General features: G+C 42.1%; 1 protein-coding gene and 1 pseudogene across 1 annotated transcript; one reads left to right on the plus strand and one right to left on the minus strand.

Annotated features, from left to right (window-relative positions):
- Window positions 1–5,807: 5,807 nt before the first annotated feature.
- On the minus strand, window positions 5,808–7,635 carry LOC116247145 (UDP-glycosyltransferase 88A1-like; annotated as a pseudogene).
- A 3,045-nt stretch (window positions 7,636–10,680) lies between these two features.
- Window positions 10,681–11,183, plus strand: LOC126409827 (uncharacterized). Its single transcript, XM_050076307.1, has 2 exons — window positions 10,681–11,018; window positions 11,096–11,183. Exons 1-2 carry the CDS (start codon window positions 10,744–10,746, stop codon window positions 11,163–11,165), a joined length of 345 nt encoding a protein of 114 aa, XP_049932264.1. The 5' UTR covers window positions 10,681–10,743; the 3' UTR covers window positions 11,166–11,183.
- The last annotated feature ends 2,709 nt before the right edge of the window (window positions 11,184–13,892 follow it).

Genomic DNA, 13,892 nt, shown 5'->3' on the forward strand with positions numbered 1-13,892 from the left:
TATCTGGTAGAAATCTTACTTTGTGGTTATGTCTGCAGGTACACCGGGCACGTCCCATCGACCTTAAGAGACCAGATTCAAAGCTCGAGGCATTTTGAAGAGTTTTGAGGGCGCGCGACAGGTATGGCGACATTCCAGGCAAATCCCTGCCTGGGCAAATGTGTGAATGTGTTTTCCTAGGGTCATGGGATTCAAGGATTTGTGATGTGAACTGATTGATTGTTTTGAGATTGAATGTGTGTATGCATGTACATGAATTGATATATGATATGAAGGGTTTTGAAACGCTATTAGTGATTGTTTTGAAAATGTTACGCCTTTGCATGTGCATGCTAGAATTGATAACTGTTTAGGACAGATGAGGTGGGGTATCGAGTTGAGTGTCTCCTCGACCCTAATTATGCATTAGAAAGCATCCTAGAATGATAATTGTCTAGGACAGATACGAGCCAATCACGGATCGAGACTACTCTCCATGGTTTTGCTAAGTTTTGAAAGGTGTGATTGATGTGTGTGATTGTGAATGATTTGTCATGTGACAAGTTCTGTTTTGGAAAGTTATTAGAAGCTTGTTTTGAAAACTGTTACACATTTGCATGTGCATGCTAGAATTGATAACTGCTTAGGACAGATGAGGTGGGGTATCGATTCGAGTGTCTCCTCGACCCTGATTGTGTATTAGAGAGCATCATAGAATGATAATTGCATAGGAAAGATATGAGCCATCACGGATCGAGACTACTCTCCGGGATTTAGCCAAGTTTTGAAAGATTTGATTGATGTGTTTGATAATATGTGAATTTTTATGAATGTGAATGTTATTAATTGTTGCATATCTATTGCGGTGGGCAATAATGCAATTGATTGGAATTGGAGGATAGTTGTACCCGTATTGTATGACGGCTAGCTATGACTGTTAATGTTATGTGTAGACCTCGTGGGGGAGGTAATTGGAGGTGTGGGTGCACTCGTGAAGTGAACCAACCTCATGAGCTAGCCGGTCATTCTGTGATTGTGCAATTATAATGATAATAATGAGAGAATAAAAGATGAGAGGCAAGTGGGATGTGGCTATGTGTTGGGAGACGTCCCGTTTTCGCCACTGGTCTTGCCTGTTCGGAGTGCAGGCGGTGCAAGTCCCCAAGGTACTGTTGTGTGTTGTGCTTGGAGCGTTGGCTCCCGCCTTCCCAACCTGGGTGTCCTAGGGAAGGCTGAGTATCTCTCCTTGGAATTCACACATCCATGGATGAGTGCTCTACCGCTGCAGCGGATGAACAGATCCATACTGTTCTGGGCCACCACGGGGGTTGTCTCTCGGCTATGGGCTGCCCACGGTGTGCACGTGTCTGTGTTTGCACCCACAGGAACTGTCATTCACTAAAGCTAATGAAAATGAATGTATGTGAATGAAATGTATGTGAACGAATGTATGTGATTGATGGGCATGTGAATGCTATGAAATGAAATGTTTAAGCATGTCTTGCATATGATTGAGATTGTGTTTCTGTGGCCCTTGAGTGGTCTTTTCATGTCGTGGTCTATGTTAGGGGCTTTCTTGGCAAATGATGTGTCTATGCCCTGACACGACATGACGATAGATTGTTTTTATGATTGTTCTTAGATTTGAGCCCTGCCTAAGAGGGTTTGAGATTTTCCTGGATTGTTGCCATACTGCGAAGGCTAAGCCTTCAGTTATTTCTTTTTCATGTTTCGGTGGACCCGGGGCAACAGGTTGATCAGATGGCTTCACTCACATCCTATTGGGGAGGTTTTGGGTCTTTGGTAGTGCCGGCGCATCATGGTTTGATCTTTTTTGATGTCTTATTTGTGTTAGGCATCAAAGTTGTGGTTTGGGGCATTTTTGTCATACAGATAGATGTGATTTTGTATGAATTGAAATTGTTATATAAATGAAAGTTTGCCCCATTGTTTCAAATGACATAGCTCCATCCTTTCTGGAATTGTTGTGTAGTCGCACCTCAATGCTTTATGTTTATAAAAAAAAAAAATTGTTTGAGGGTCAAATGGTTGGGGTGTGACATTAAGAAAGTCTAGGTTGGTCATGTTTTAAGGCAGATGAGTGTTTTCACATATATGAATGAAATAAAGGTACATTCATATGATTGCTAGCATTTTTAACAAAAGCAATTCTTAATTATTTATTTGTCAAGTATGTAGCCTGTATGGGGCTAAGATATATTTCAAATGTTGCGATGGAAGACAATTGAATGGAAAACCTCGCTACAAACCTTGAACAAAAATTCAAGTTACGATAGACAAACCAATTATGGAAAGCCGTGTAACTAAAGATTAAGGAAACACACAAATAGTCTTCCATCGCAACATTTGAAATATATCTTAGCCCCATACAGGCTACATTAACAAAAGCAATTCTTAATTATTTATTTGTCAAACATGTAGCCTGTATGGGGCTAAGATATATTTCAAATGTTGCGATGGAAGACAATTGAATGGAAAACCTCGCTACAAACCTTGAACAAAAATTCAAGTTACGATAGACAAACCAATTATGGAAAACCGTGTAACTAAAGATTAAGGAAACACACAAATAGTGGAAGCAATCTGACAGTCTCATGTTTAAGTTGGAGATGTGGGATAGTGGCCATGAGCCTTACCTTTGCATTTTGTAACTACAAGAGGGCCCACTTATAGTTACAAGATTAAATAAGAAAATTGTCCATAAATCCCTCTGACCATAACTGTTGCTGGGCGTGGGGAAACCCTAGGAGGCGGTCTATAAAAGCACGGCTTATCTTATATTTACGGTTAATCGGGAGATTAGTCGTTGCCTTCTAGAAGCAAACCTGGAAATTATTCTGACTCTCTTTTCTTCTTCTTCCAATTATTATTGTTGTTGCCTCTGTCGAGGTTGGTACACCTACTGTGCATGCTCAGAGCCGTTCAGAAGCTATTCCGCTTGCTGTAGATCCAACAAACTAGACCCCTTTTTTGCAATATTATAATTCAATACAAACCCCAAGAATTATGTAATTGCATTTTTAGGAAAACTTAGTTGTAAATCATATTGTGGGCAATCATCTTGTCTTGATTGTCAAATTAATTTACATATTGATTCATTATCAAATTAATTCAAATATGTGGTTCTTTTCCTTTTAACCATTAAATACTTCACATGGTTTCTATTGTCTCACATCATCAACTTCAATTGAAATTCTAGTGTTATTCAAATGTTCATCAACTATAAAGTGCAAATCTAGACTCAGTATATAGTGGCTTCAAATGTCTTTCCGTGGCACTTTTCAGCTCATAAAAATGTGTTTTTCTGAGGTGAAGATGTGCTATGCCTTCCCCATTCTGGTAGATACGATTAAACTCTCACTCTTCATACCAGCAAAATTCTAGTATATGAATGGCCATGGGGCGATTGCAGTGGCAGAGCACGCTATAGCTGGTTAGGCATACAAATAATTTACATTATTTACATATACAAATTTTATTGAATTTTAGTTTTTACATATGCGGTGCACCGCACTCAAAGTTTGATATTTAAACTTAGGGTGCTCCATAGTTAGAAATTTCTTATTCCGCCACCAGGCGATTACAAGAGGTAACCAACAACTCTCATTGACGGCGCTACATCCTATGAATCATGTGCTAATTTAAATCCTCAGCATCTAAAAATGCCATTATACCCAGTTCACTTCGATGTACTTAAAACAACAATGCAAACCTAATTACCATATCCACGACACATAATAATAAAAGTGAAATTTATGAAGGGCAATGAGTACCCACAAAAATCATATAATGAACCATGGAATGGATGGGGTAAGGGGCAGCGCTAGAAATTTTTCATGAAGGGGGTCGAATTGGTTGAAATATCATTTTTCAAAATTTTCATATAACACAAGTAAAATTTTTAAAAATTTACATGTAATTTTAAAAAAAAAAAATTGAGGTGGGGCGATGCTCATGGGAGAGCCCCTTGGCTCTGCCCTTGGATGGGGTCATCCAATAATATGAAGAGCCAACTGAAAGATTAGTGTATTATGTCTAGCTCGGACCACGTAAAAGTTGCAATAAGTGATATAAGGTTAATGAGAAATATATTATTTGAATTCCCTACCTCGTAAAAAGGAAAGAAAGTGGTAGAGAACAATCCACCATATGTAAGTTCCATTGACAATATGGTCATCGACTGTTGACTGCGTATTTCTCCATCGACGTTATTTCAGCTTTTTTCTTGTCGCCTGTTATGTAGCTCTTTTTAGGAATGCATGGGCATCATTCAAATTTGTGGATAAGGATGTAAGAAGAGTCAATCCAACTTGGGTTTTCGTAGCTTAAGCGTGAGGTAGTGTTTGATGGCTGGAAATCTGGAATTGAAAATATATTTCTGGAAATATATTTCTTAGAAAAATGGAATGAGAAAAATCTTTCTTATTTCCAATTTTGATGTGTGTGTAATGACTGAGAAATAAATTTTCAAAAATTTATTTATTAGTTTGATTAAATAGAAATATATTTCCAGCTTTTGGGAAAGAAAGGACCGATGGAGGAAGAAGGGAAAGAGGGAGGAAGAAGGGAGGCGGAGGAAGAAAGGAGCAACGGAGGCGGAGGAAAACGGGAAGGGGGGAGGATGAAGAAGGGAGGTGCTCAGGAGTGACAGGAGGCGCTCAGGAGCAGGGATGACTTGCAGATTTTTACAAAATCTGTCTGGCCTCTGACTAAGCTGAATTTGGTTTGGAGTTTGCTAAGATGTTGGGGATTCGACGCCCAGAAGATCAGCTTCAAATGAGCTTCACACATGAATCGCACTCAGCCTGATCAGACATCGACTCGTAGTGAAAAATGCCTGTCGCAGGTGTTTAGGTGGCAGACAAGAGTCATCCTCTCTCCCAGATTTTTTAAAAATCACAGACAACTCCGATTTGCCTGAAAATTTGACAGTAGGTCGACAACAAGCTGAGGAGTGGAAGCACCAAATTTCACGTCCAACGGAGCTACACAGGAAAATTGTGTTGAGATCCAAAATCACTATCATGCGCGGGTAGTTCCTGAAACAGAGTGGAGGAGTTCAGCTTCTACGCCGCCGCGATGGCCAGAATTTCTTCTAAAGCTGATTCTGATGTTGTCAGAGGTCAAATTGCCCTCAAACTTGGTCAGGATCTTCCTCTGCTCTGGACGATCCTTCTACAAATGATCAATCATCCCAATTGTCCACCGATCTCCTTGATTTGGCTGCTGATCAGACAATACTCCTAATTGGTATTGAAGAACAAAGCACTATCGTGAAATCCCGATCAATTCTCCTTCGATCCCAATTGTCCTCCTGTTACTCCTGAGCACCTCCCTTCTTCCTCCTCCCTCCTTCCCTTTTTCCTCTCCATCCCTTCTTCCTCCCTTGCTCCATTCTTCCTCCTTCCTCCTTCCCTTCTTCCTCCACTTCCCTTCTTCCTCCTAACGGTCAAAAAAAAAATTTCGAGAAAATTTTTCCACTTCTCTGGCTGGAAAATTTTTTCCAAAAATATATTTTCGTTTCCAGCTTCAACATTCCAAAAAAAAATTCTGTGTTTGTTAAGGAGAAAAAATTTTGAAAATTTGAAAAATGTTTCCTGTGCTACAGGAAATTTTCAGCCCATCAAACACTAGTGAAAACTCTAGTTATAAACTAATTGAGTTTAAGTTACACAAGTTCATTTCGTTTACACTTAGATTTAGCTCGTGCATTCACTGTTTGTTAACCTTTTGGACCATGTGAGTATTTTTTTATGAATTTTGGCACTCCTTTTTTTGTTTTCATTTTAATTAAAAATTATACGAGATTAAACAATTTGTTTTCATTTTCATTAAAAATCATATGAGCTTAAACAAGCCAAGCGCACAAACTCTAAGTCGTCCAAGTCGCCTCATAAAGTTCAACTCAAGCTCAAGCAAAGCAATATGCGACTTTGGCCCGTTCGTTGTACTTTGTTATTTGTGGGCCAGAAAAGATAAAGAGCCATTAGGTGGAACACAATTTTACGCTGAGTCCAATACCAAACAAAAGTGTGAGACTCACATTAGGCAACGAGGTTGATCAATCAATCACATCCCTTGCACTTTTTATTGTGATTCCTGAATTCCCTAAGCACATAACTAGGCGCGCCCATTGTCTGTGGCTACCCTGCTCTCCCACTCATCACCCAACCTCGCCAGGCTCGCCCACGAAGATCCACCTTCTTTGACTGCTGCGGCTGCTGCATCCCTGGCCGCCTCTGCTCGCTCCCTCAGTCTAGCCCCTTCCTCCGATCCCATCAGCAGACGGACACATCTCTCTACCTCGGCAGCGGCCACCAGACCGTCGGGACCTTCCAGAACAGAAACAGCCAGACCCATCTCGCTCACTAGCATCACCCGGTTCATGCGTTGCCCAGCGTACAGCGGCCACGCGACCATGGGCACGCCCGCACTCACGCTCTCCAGCACCGAGTTCCATCCGCAATGCGTCATGAACCCGCCAACCGCACCGTGGCTCAGCACCCTCGGCTGCGGCGCCCAAGACTTGACTACCAGCCCTCTGTCCCGAGTCCGCTCCAAAAACCCTTGCGGCAGCAGCGCTTGAGGGTCCGCATCCGCAGAGACGAGAGCTGGTCCTGACCCACTACCTGGGCTTCGAACCACCCAAAGGAACCGCTGGCCGCTCCGCTCCAGCCCATCCGCGATCTCCCTGAGCTGATCCATGGAAAACCGGCCGAGGCTCCCGAAGCACAGGAACACCACGCTGCGGTCCGGCTGGGAGTCGAGCCAGTTGAGGCACTCCGCGTCGCCGTCCGCCTTCTTCCAGGACGCGATCACAGGCCCGATGGCATGAACGTGGGACGGGGGTCCGTTCGGCACGCACAGGCCGTCTGAGATTGCTTGGAGCGCCCGTGGCTCTAGTGCATCAAAGGTGTTCACTATGAGCCCCTGGGCTCGGCTCAGCTGGGACGACACCTCTAAAAACCAAAAGTAAGTTTCTTCGCGATCCAGCATCGGAAGAGGCATATCCAGGGAAGGCAATGGGGGATGCCGGGGATGTGCAGATCTGCGTTGAGATTACGGAAACTGAGGTCCGTCTGGTGATCTAGCTCGTTGAGGTACAAGAACGTCGCAAGTACTCCAGCAGAGGAAGTGAAGTAAATGTACACGGGTAAGCCCAGGCTGCCGGCGGCGACGCTCATGGAGGAGATGCAGAAGAAGTCTACGACAAATGCTAAGATGATAGAAGACTGGGAGATGAGCTCCAACGCATCCTTGACGTGGGGGTTACAGGTGTTGAGGAATTCGAAGATGAGAAGCTCGTGGTGCTGGGCATTGTGATGTTGGTTGGAGAAATCGAGCGGCTGGGGAAGATGGTGGAAGGAGACGCCGAGATTAGAGGACTCGACGGCCTTGATGTAAGGGGTGTAGTCGCCGAGGTTGAAGGGAGGGGAGGCGATGAGGACGGTGACGGGGAGGCGGAGGCGGAGGTGGATGAGCTTGCCGAGCTCCACCATGGTGATGAGGTGGCCCATGCCGGGGGAGGGATACAGGACCACCGTCCGCCGCTGCTGCTGCTTCATCTTTCCTCGACCTCAACAAGACTGCTTTGCAAGCGGTGTTCATCAGAAGACTCGGCTGCTCCAGCTTACTTATACGCCCTTTGATCTCATGTTCTCGTTTCGGCCAAGTCTGTCGGAAATGTCCATAGAAAAATGACTGAAAATCATTTAAAAAATTATTTCTAAAGAAGACGTGAGCGGTGACGACAAATTTCAAATAATTTTTTAATAAAAATTAAAGACAAAACAGAAGTAAAACAAAAACACTTATTTCAAAACAAAGCGTGTTGTTTCAAAATAAAGTGAGCAACAAGAAGAAGAAGCTTCCTTTTGTCTTAAAACGTAATATCAAACATTTTAAATTAATTTAAAAATCTGAAGATATAAAAGTATTTCCTACGTCGGCCAATTCACTGTATGGAGTGTCCTTTTACAATCAACAGGACATTGAAATAAGTTAGGTGGCTTTATGATCGACATTGGAATAAGTTTTTGGTGCTCACATTTACCAAAGGGCTCAATGTAGTTGCTGGGGTTAGGAGTAAGTGAAAAGGCATGTGTGAGTAAGTGAAAAGGCATGTGTATCACACGTCAATGCAGCTGTGGGTCGTTCCTAACTTAAAGGATGCACCACTGTCATCGGTGACATTTATTTAATCCAAACACCAAGGAGGCAATGGGAATGAGAGTGTTGGGTTTCTTTTACTGGCGCTTGGTTGTTAATGAAAAGATATTATTACTATGAGATGACATCACACACCAAATATAATGACATCAGGTCAGATTATAAGGGGATACATGATATAGATCCCAAATCCAAATACTACTTCACTTTATTGACAACGAAATATAAAATGGTTGCACCGTCTGCCTACTTAAAAGGTTCATCCCTTTACTCGTGAGACCAGCACCAAGTTACTCGAGGACACCTAGTTAGGTAAAACACAAAATAACAAAGTGACACTAAAACTAAAACCAGACAATGGTATTCAGCTATGTAAACCTACTTTAATATTATCTATAAACTAAATCTCTGAAATATAGTATAAATTAGAGATGTTATTAATCTATTTGCAGACTAATCTAAGTCTACATTGCGACTAAATGCTTGCTGGAATCTAAAACTAGTTAGAATGAAAACAACATGAAATTAAAGTTAAAATACCGCTAAATTGAAAGATAAATAAAATTCAAATGTGCGGCAACCAAATCGCCCATACTACACTAGAAGAAAAATTAAATTGGTCACTCATAAATGCAATAGCGTAAAATGAACACTCGTAGTATTTTATTTCCTGAACTAAAACGCAACGATCTTTAAACAAAATGCAACTATATGATATAATTAAAATATAACTATCCAGCATGGACTAAGGAAATAAAAATCACATGCTAATTAGATGCACCTACCATGAGAAATTTACATTACTGATTCGATTGGGACCCACTACAAACCTAATGAATTGGAAAAGTGTCTCATCGCCCAAATAATTCACGCCAGCTACCTGAGCCTCCGCAACCTAACTAACTTCTCAATCAAAGGAAGAAAGAAAATATAATCTGCTATACAAAAAATTGATTTTACTAAATCTGAGGAAAGAAATGAAGTTAAGTGAAGAGGACTTAACGAAAAGTGGTAAGTGGCTGATATCCTTGCTTTGGTAGTCATCTTCTTAAATAGGAGCGCAACACTGAAAGTCTTCCTTTCCTGTGTCTTTTTCTGACAGCTAAATAAAAGCTCCCCAGTGCAGTTTGATTAAAATAAAATGCTAGTAAATATAGTTTAAATAAAATAAAAATACATAGCCTACCTAGAAAGGGAACTCAACTACTACCTAGAAAAGAAACTTAACTACTCACATATCTTTCGGTGCCAGAGCTGGAGCTTGCACTGCACTTTAACTCGAACTTGTATGTAATTTTTCCCATAGTGAGTAGGTCTTGGGATCGGGCCCAGGTACCCAGTCCGATCAGGCCCGAAAAATAAAGTGGTGGCTTGAAAGCAATAATTGAAACGGGAACGCAATTGTCATTATTTTTTAGAGGTCCCAAGTAACTCCAATAAATAAAGTGGTGTTTTGAAAATGAGTTTCTCACAAAAATCAGCAACGCTGCCGATTCAGTGAATGTCCCCTGATCTATAATTTGAATTAGATATGGATTCAGCTAAAAAATCTTAAACAAATAGTTAATTTTGGAAAAAATGAGAAATGTTTCTATGTTATTTTAAAATTAAGCATGAACATGTAAACTATTTTAAAAAGGATGAAAACTGACACATGACGCTCTTGAATGGGCTAACAAGAACCGGTTCGTCACTAATTGATTTGAATTGGCATACATATTCAAACCGTTTACGTGAATTACTAGGGTTGGGTATCAAGCTGGTCAAGGGCGGAGCCATATCAAGCTAGTCAAGAGCAGAGTTAGAAAATTTTTATGAAGGGAACTGAATTAAAGTTTTTAAATTTTGACTAGGGCCAAAATATTAATTTTTAAAATTTTTACATACAACAAGTAAAGTTTTCTAAAATTTACATAGAATTGTTTTTTTTTTTAATTTGATGTGGGGCCAACACCCCAGCAGGCGCTACCTTGGCTCCGTCTCTAAAGCCGGTGTCTCATATTTAAGGAGTCCCAAGTTCAAATTCCTTGGTTGCTGTCATACTCGTTAGTATATATGAGTTGATAGGTAAAACTGAGGCCAATAATTTCAATGCACCTTTCTCTTTTGATGAGGATACGTTGCCACTTTTCTTGCCTAAATCCCTGCCATGTGATATGTTGTTCCTTGATTTATCATTCCAAATCTAACGGGTATAGTTGTCTTTTTGTTTGAGTTGTCATGATCCTTGTGATTTTCTTCATCCATTGAGCTGGCATGGTCTTCGCGATTTTCTTCATCCGTTGAGCAGCTGTTACTAGTTTGTGTGTAACGGTCTGGAGCTTGTGCATTAACACACTCATGCCCTACTTCACATCAACAACCACTTTATCGGCAAGATAGGGGACGGCGTGAAGCGTGATTTCACGTGGATTCAATCCATCGGCCTCTCCCCACTCATCTCCATCTTCTCCATCTAGGGCAAGGCAGCGGGGGGGAGAGGAAGGATCTAGGGCAGGGCGGCGGGGGATGGAGACGAGAGGGCAGAGGAAGACGCACGGGCAGAGCGCTGGAGGGCTTGAGACGAGTGGGCAGATGGACCTGGATGATCGGATCGATTTCCCTGATTTGGGGAAATCTGTCGGAACCACTAAAGCAGATGAAGATATGTGTGAGGATTACCACCAGAGCGGAATAGAAGAAGAACGAGGTATAGCCCCAATGGAGCCTCTGAATGAGGCATGTTTTCAGCTGGGTAGTGGTGGTGCTCATGCCATTCCAGAAAGGAAAGGCCTGCAAGGATGGGCAAAGGTCGTTGCTGGTAGTCAAGAGAAGGAACTTGAAGATTGTCTGGAGGTGACTGTAGACAGGTCTGGAGAGGAACCTACGGTGGTTTTCCCTACTGAAGCGTATCAGAAAATCGATGACATGTACTGATTTGCTGCAGTGGCTGGATTATATGGAGGACGTTCGACTACAGGCATGGATTATCGGTATGTCTTTCAAACCTTACATAAACTTTGGGTTAATGTTCGCTACCCAAATTTTTCTGTCATTGGGAATGGGAGATTTTTAGTGCGGGTGAGTTATGAGGAAGAGCTCAATGAGGTCATGTGCAAAAAATGGGCTGCTGGGGGCCGTTTTCTCATTACTAGTCGGTGGAAGCCAGGGTCTGGGTTACGCCTGCATGAGGAGGAATCTATTCCTCCTTGGATTCGCCTGCCTCAGCTTCCAATTCTGTTCTGGAATTTGCATAGTTTTAAGGCCATTGCATAGGGCCTGGGTGCTTCTTTTGTTAGGGCAGATGAATGTACTCTGCATAGGGACAAGCTCGGGTTTGCACGTTTATGCATTGAAGTTCCTCTCAACTTTCAACCTGTGCCCAAAATCAAGTTGGAAGTTAGAGAATCCAAGATAATACAAGAAGTGCTCTATGAATCCAAAATTAGATTCTGCCGTGTATGTGGCACTACGTCTCACTATGAGGATTTGTGCAAGAATCGAGGGATAGTAGAGAAACCTATTGCAGAGGAGCAAGCTTGGAAAAAGGTCTTAGTGATTAAAAAAGATAGAGGAAACCTTCAAAGAAGTGACTCTGGTGGGAGGGAACCTCATACCAACAGATTTGCAGCCTTTAGTAATCAGCTTCATAAGGGTGAAGGGACTGGCATTCAGCTTGATCAAAATCTGGGTGTTAATCCATCTTGTAATGTTGGAGATGGGGATGAATCCTCTTGTCAGCAGAAGGAGGTGAAGAAGGTGGGCACTAAAGTGAGCAACATGTCTAATAAAAGAGGAATGAAAGGGGGTAAAAACTCTATCAATGGGAAGGGAGAAGAAAGAAAGGTTGATAGCACTGAAAACCAGATGACCAATCCTTTTTTCAGCATTAAAAAGCAAGCAGATAACACCGCTGGTTCATCGAGGTTCAGGTTCACATCTGGGTCCAAGGACGACCCCTCAACTAAGGAGTTGCCTTGCAACCTGTCTAATAAGGAAGGGTCTGAGCAGGCTTCAGACATTGAAGGTAGACGAGGGGAGACAACTGAAAACAGGCAGAGGTAGACCCGAAAGTCTACAAGGTATGCTAGCAAGGGAAAAAAGTGTCGGCCTCCTATATCTCTGCTTAAATTGGAAGATGCACTTCTGCAAAGTTGTAATGGCTCCAAGAAAAGGAAAAAGGTGACTGAAGCTTTGCATCCTTCCATTATGGAACTCCCCCAAGACAGTGGAAATGAACAAAATGAAAAGGATATTGTCCTTGAGACTGATAGTACTCCTAGTGAGGTACCGTCAACTCTCATCCATGAAAATCTTTAGTTGGAATATCAGAGGTCTTGCTAAGAGACCTACACAACATGAATTGAGCCTTATATTCAATAAGTTCAAACCCTCTATAGGATTTATTCTGGATTCCATGATCACTACTCACAGGATGAAGGTGATCATGGAAAGATATCACACCTATCGTTATGTGACTAATGCCGAGGGGCCAGATGGTGTTGTTAGAGTTTTATGCATGTGGAAAGAGGAGGAGATGGAAGCGGGTCATGTGGTCGCTCATCGGAACTGGGTTGGTGTCTCTTTTCGTAGATTATCAGACAATAAAGCTTTCATTGTTTTTGGTGTCTATTTGCCACCAAGGTTTGGGGAAAGGCTACAAAGTTTTTACCAACTTGAGGCCCTTGTGTCTAGAGTTGCAGGGCCGGTACTGTTGATTGGTGATTTTAATGCCATGTTGAATAGATACAACAAATTGGGATCAACACCTTCAGCTGCCTCCTATTTATCCTTTAGTTGTTTCATATATGCTTGCAGGTTAAAATAGGTAGATGACAGACATAAGAGGTTCACGTGGTCGAATCATAGACAGGGACAAGATTCTGTGCAATGTAAGCTGGACTGGTGCCTGGTGAATGATGAGTGGCAAGCTAGTTTTGGAGGGGAGGGCAGCCTTAAGGTTCAAACTTATGCTAGTTCGGACCACTGTGCGCTTATCTATCAAATCAGGGAGGCCAGTGATGAGCACAAAGGTAAGAAGCCGTTTAGATTCTTTAAGCCTTGGTTGATGGACAAAAAGGTAAGGATGTAATGTTGGAAGCTTGGAGAGGCGATGTCAGAGGGTGCCCCATGATGCGTCTCCTTGTTAAACTTAATCGAGTTAAAAGGACAATTTTAGATTGGAATAAGAATTCTTTTGGCAACCTTGCTGAAAACATTCCAAATCTTCAAAGTAGATTGGAGGTGTGCAGGGATCGTGTGGAACAAGGTAATGAGGGTGCACTAGATGATGAGTACATGGTTAGGCAGTAGCTTTCGCAGGCCGTCCTCATGAAAGAGGTTATGTGGAAGCAAAAGGCTCATATACGATGGCTTGCAGAGGGGGATAAAAACACATCCTTCTTTCATGCGATAGCTAAATCTAGGCAAACTAAAGGCAAGATTAGAAGCCTAAAGTGTGATGGGATTGAATATGTTCAAAGTTGGCAGATTCTTGAAGTGTGCACGGATTACTTTAAAAAGGTCCTAGCTACGGATGAAGCGCAAGGAAATTTGTTTGAGGGTCTTGACAACATTGTTACGGTCACAGATATTGATAATGTACATCTTTTACAATCCATCTCGGAGGAAGAGGTGACCACATCAGTGTGGAGCTTAGATAAGGATAGTGTAACTGGTCTGGATGGATTTCCTAACTATTTTTCTCAGGAGTGCTGCGAGATAGTTAAGACTGAAGTGGTGCA

The sequence above is a fragment of the Nymphaea colorata genome, chromosome 2 (assembly GCF_008831285.2).
Source record: "Nymphaea colorata isolate Beijing-Zhang1983 chromosome 2, ASM883128v2, whole genome shotgun sequence".
Lineage (NCBI taxonomy): Eukaryota > Viridiplantae > Streptophyta > Magnoliopsida > Nymphaeales > Nymphaeaceae > Nymphaea > Nymphaea colorata.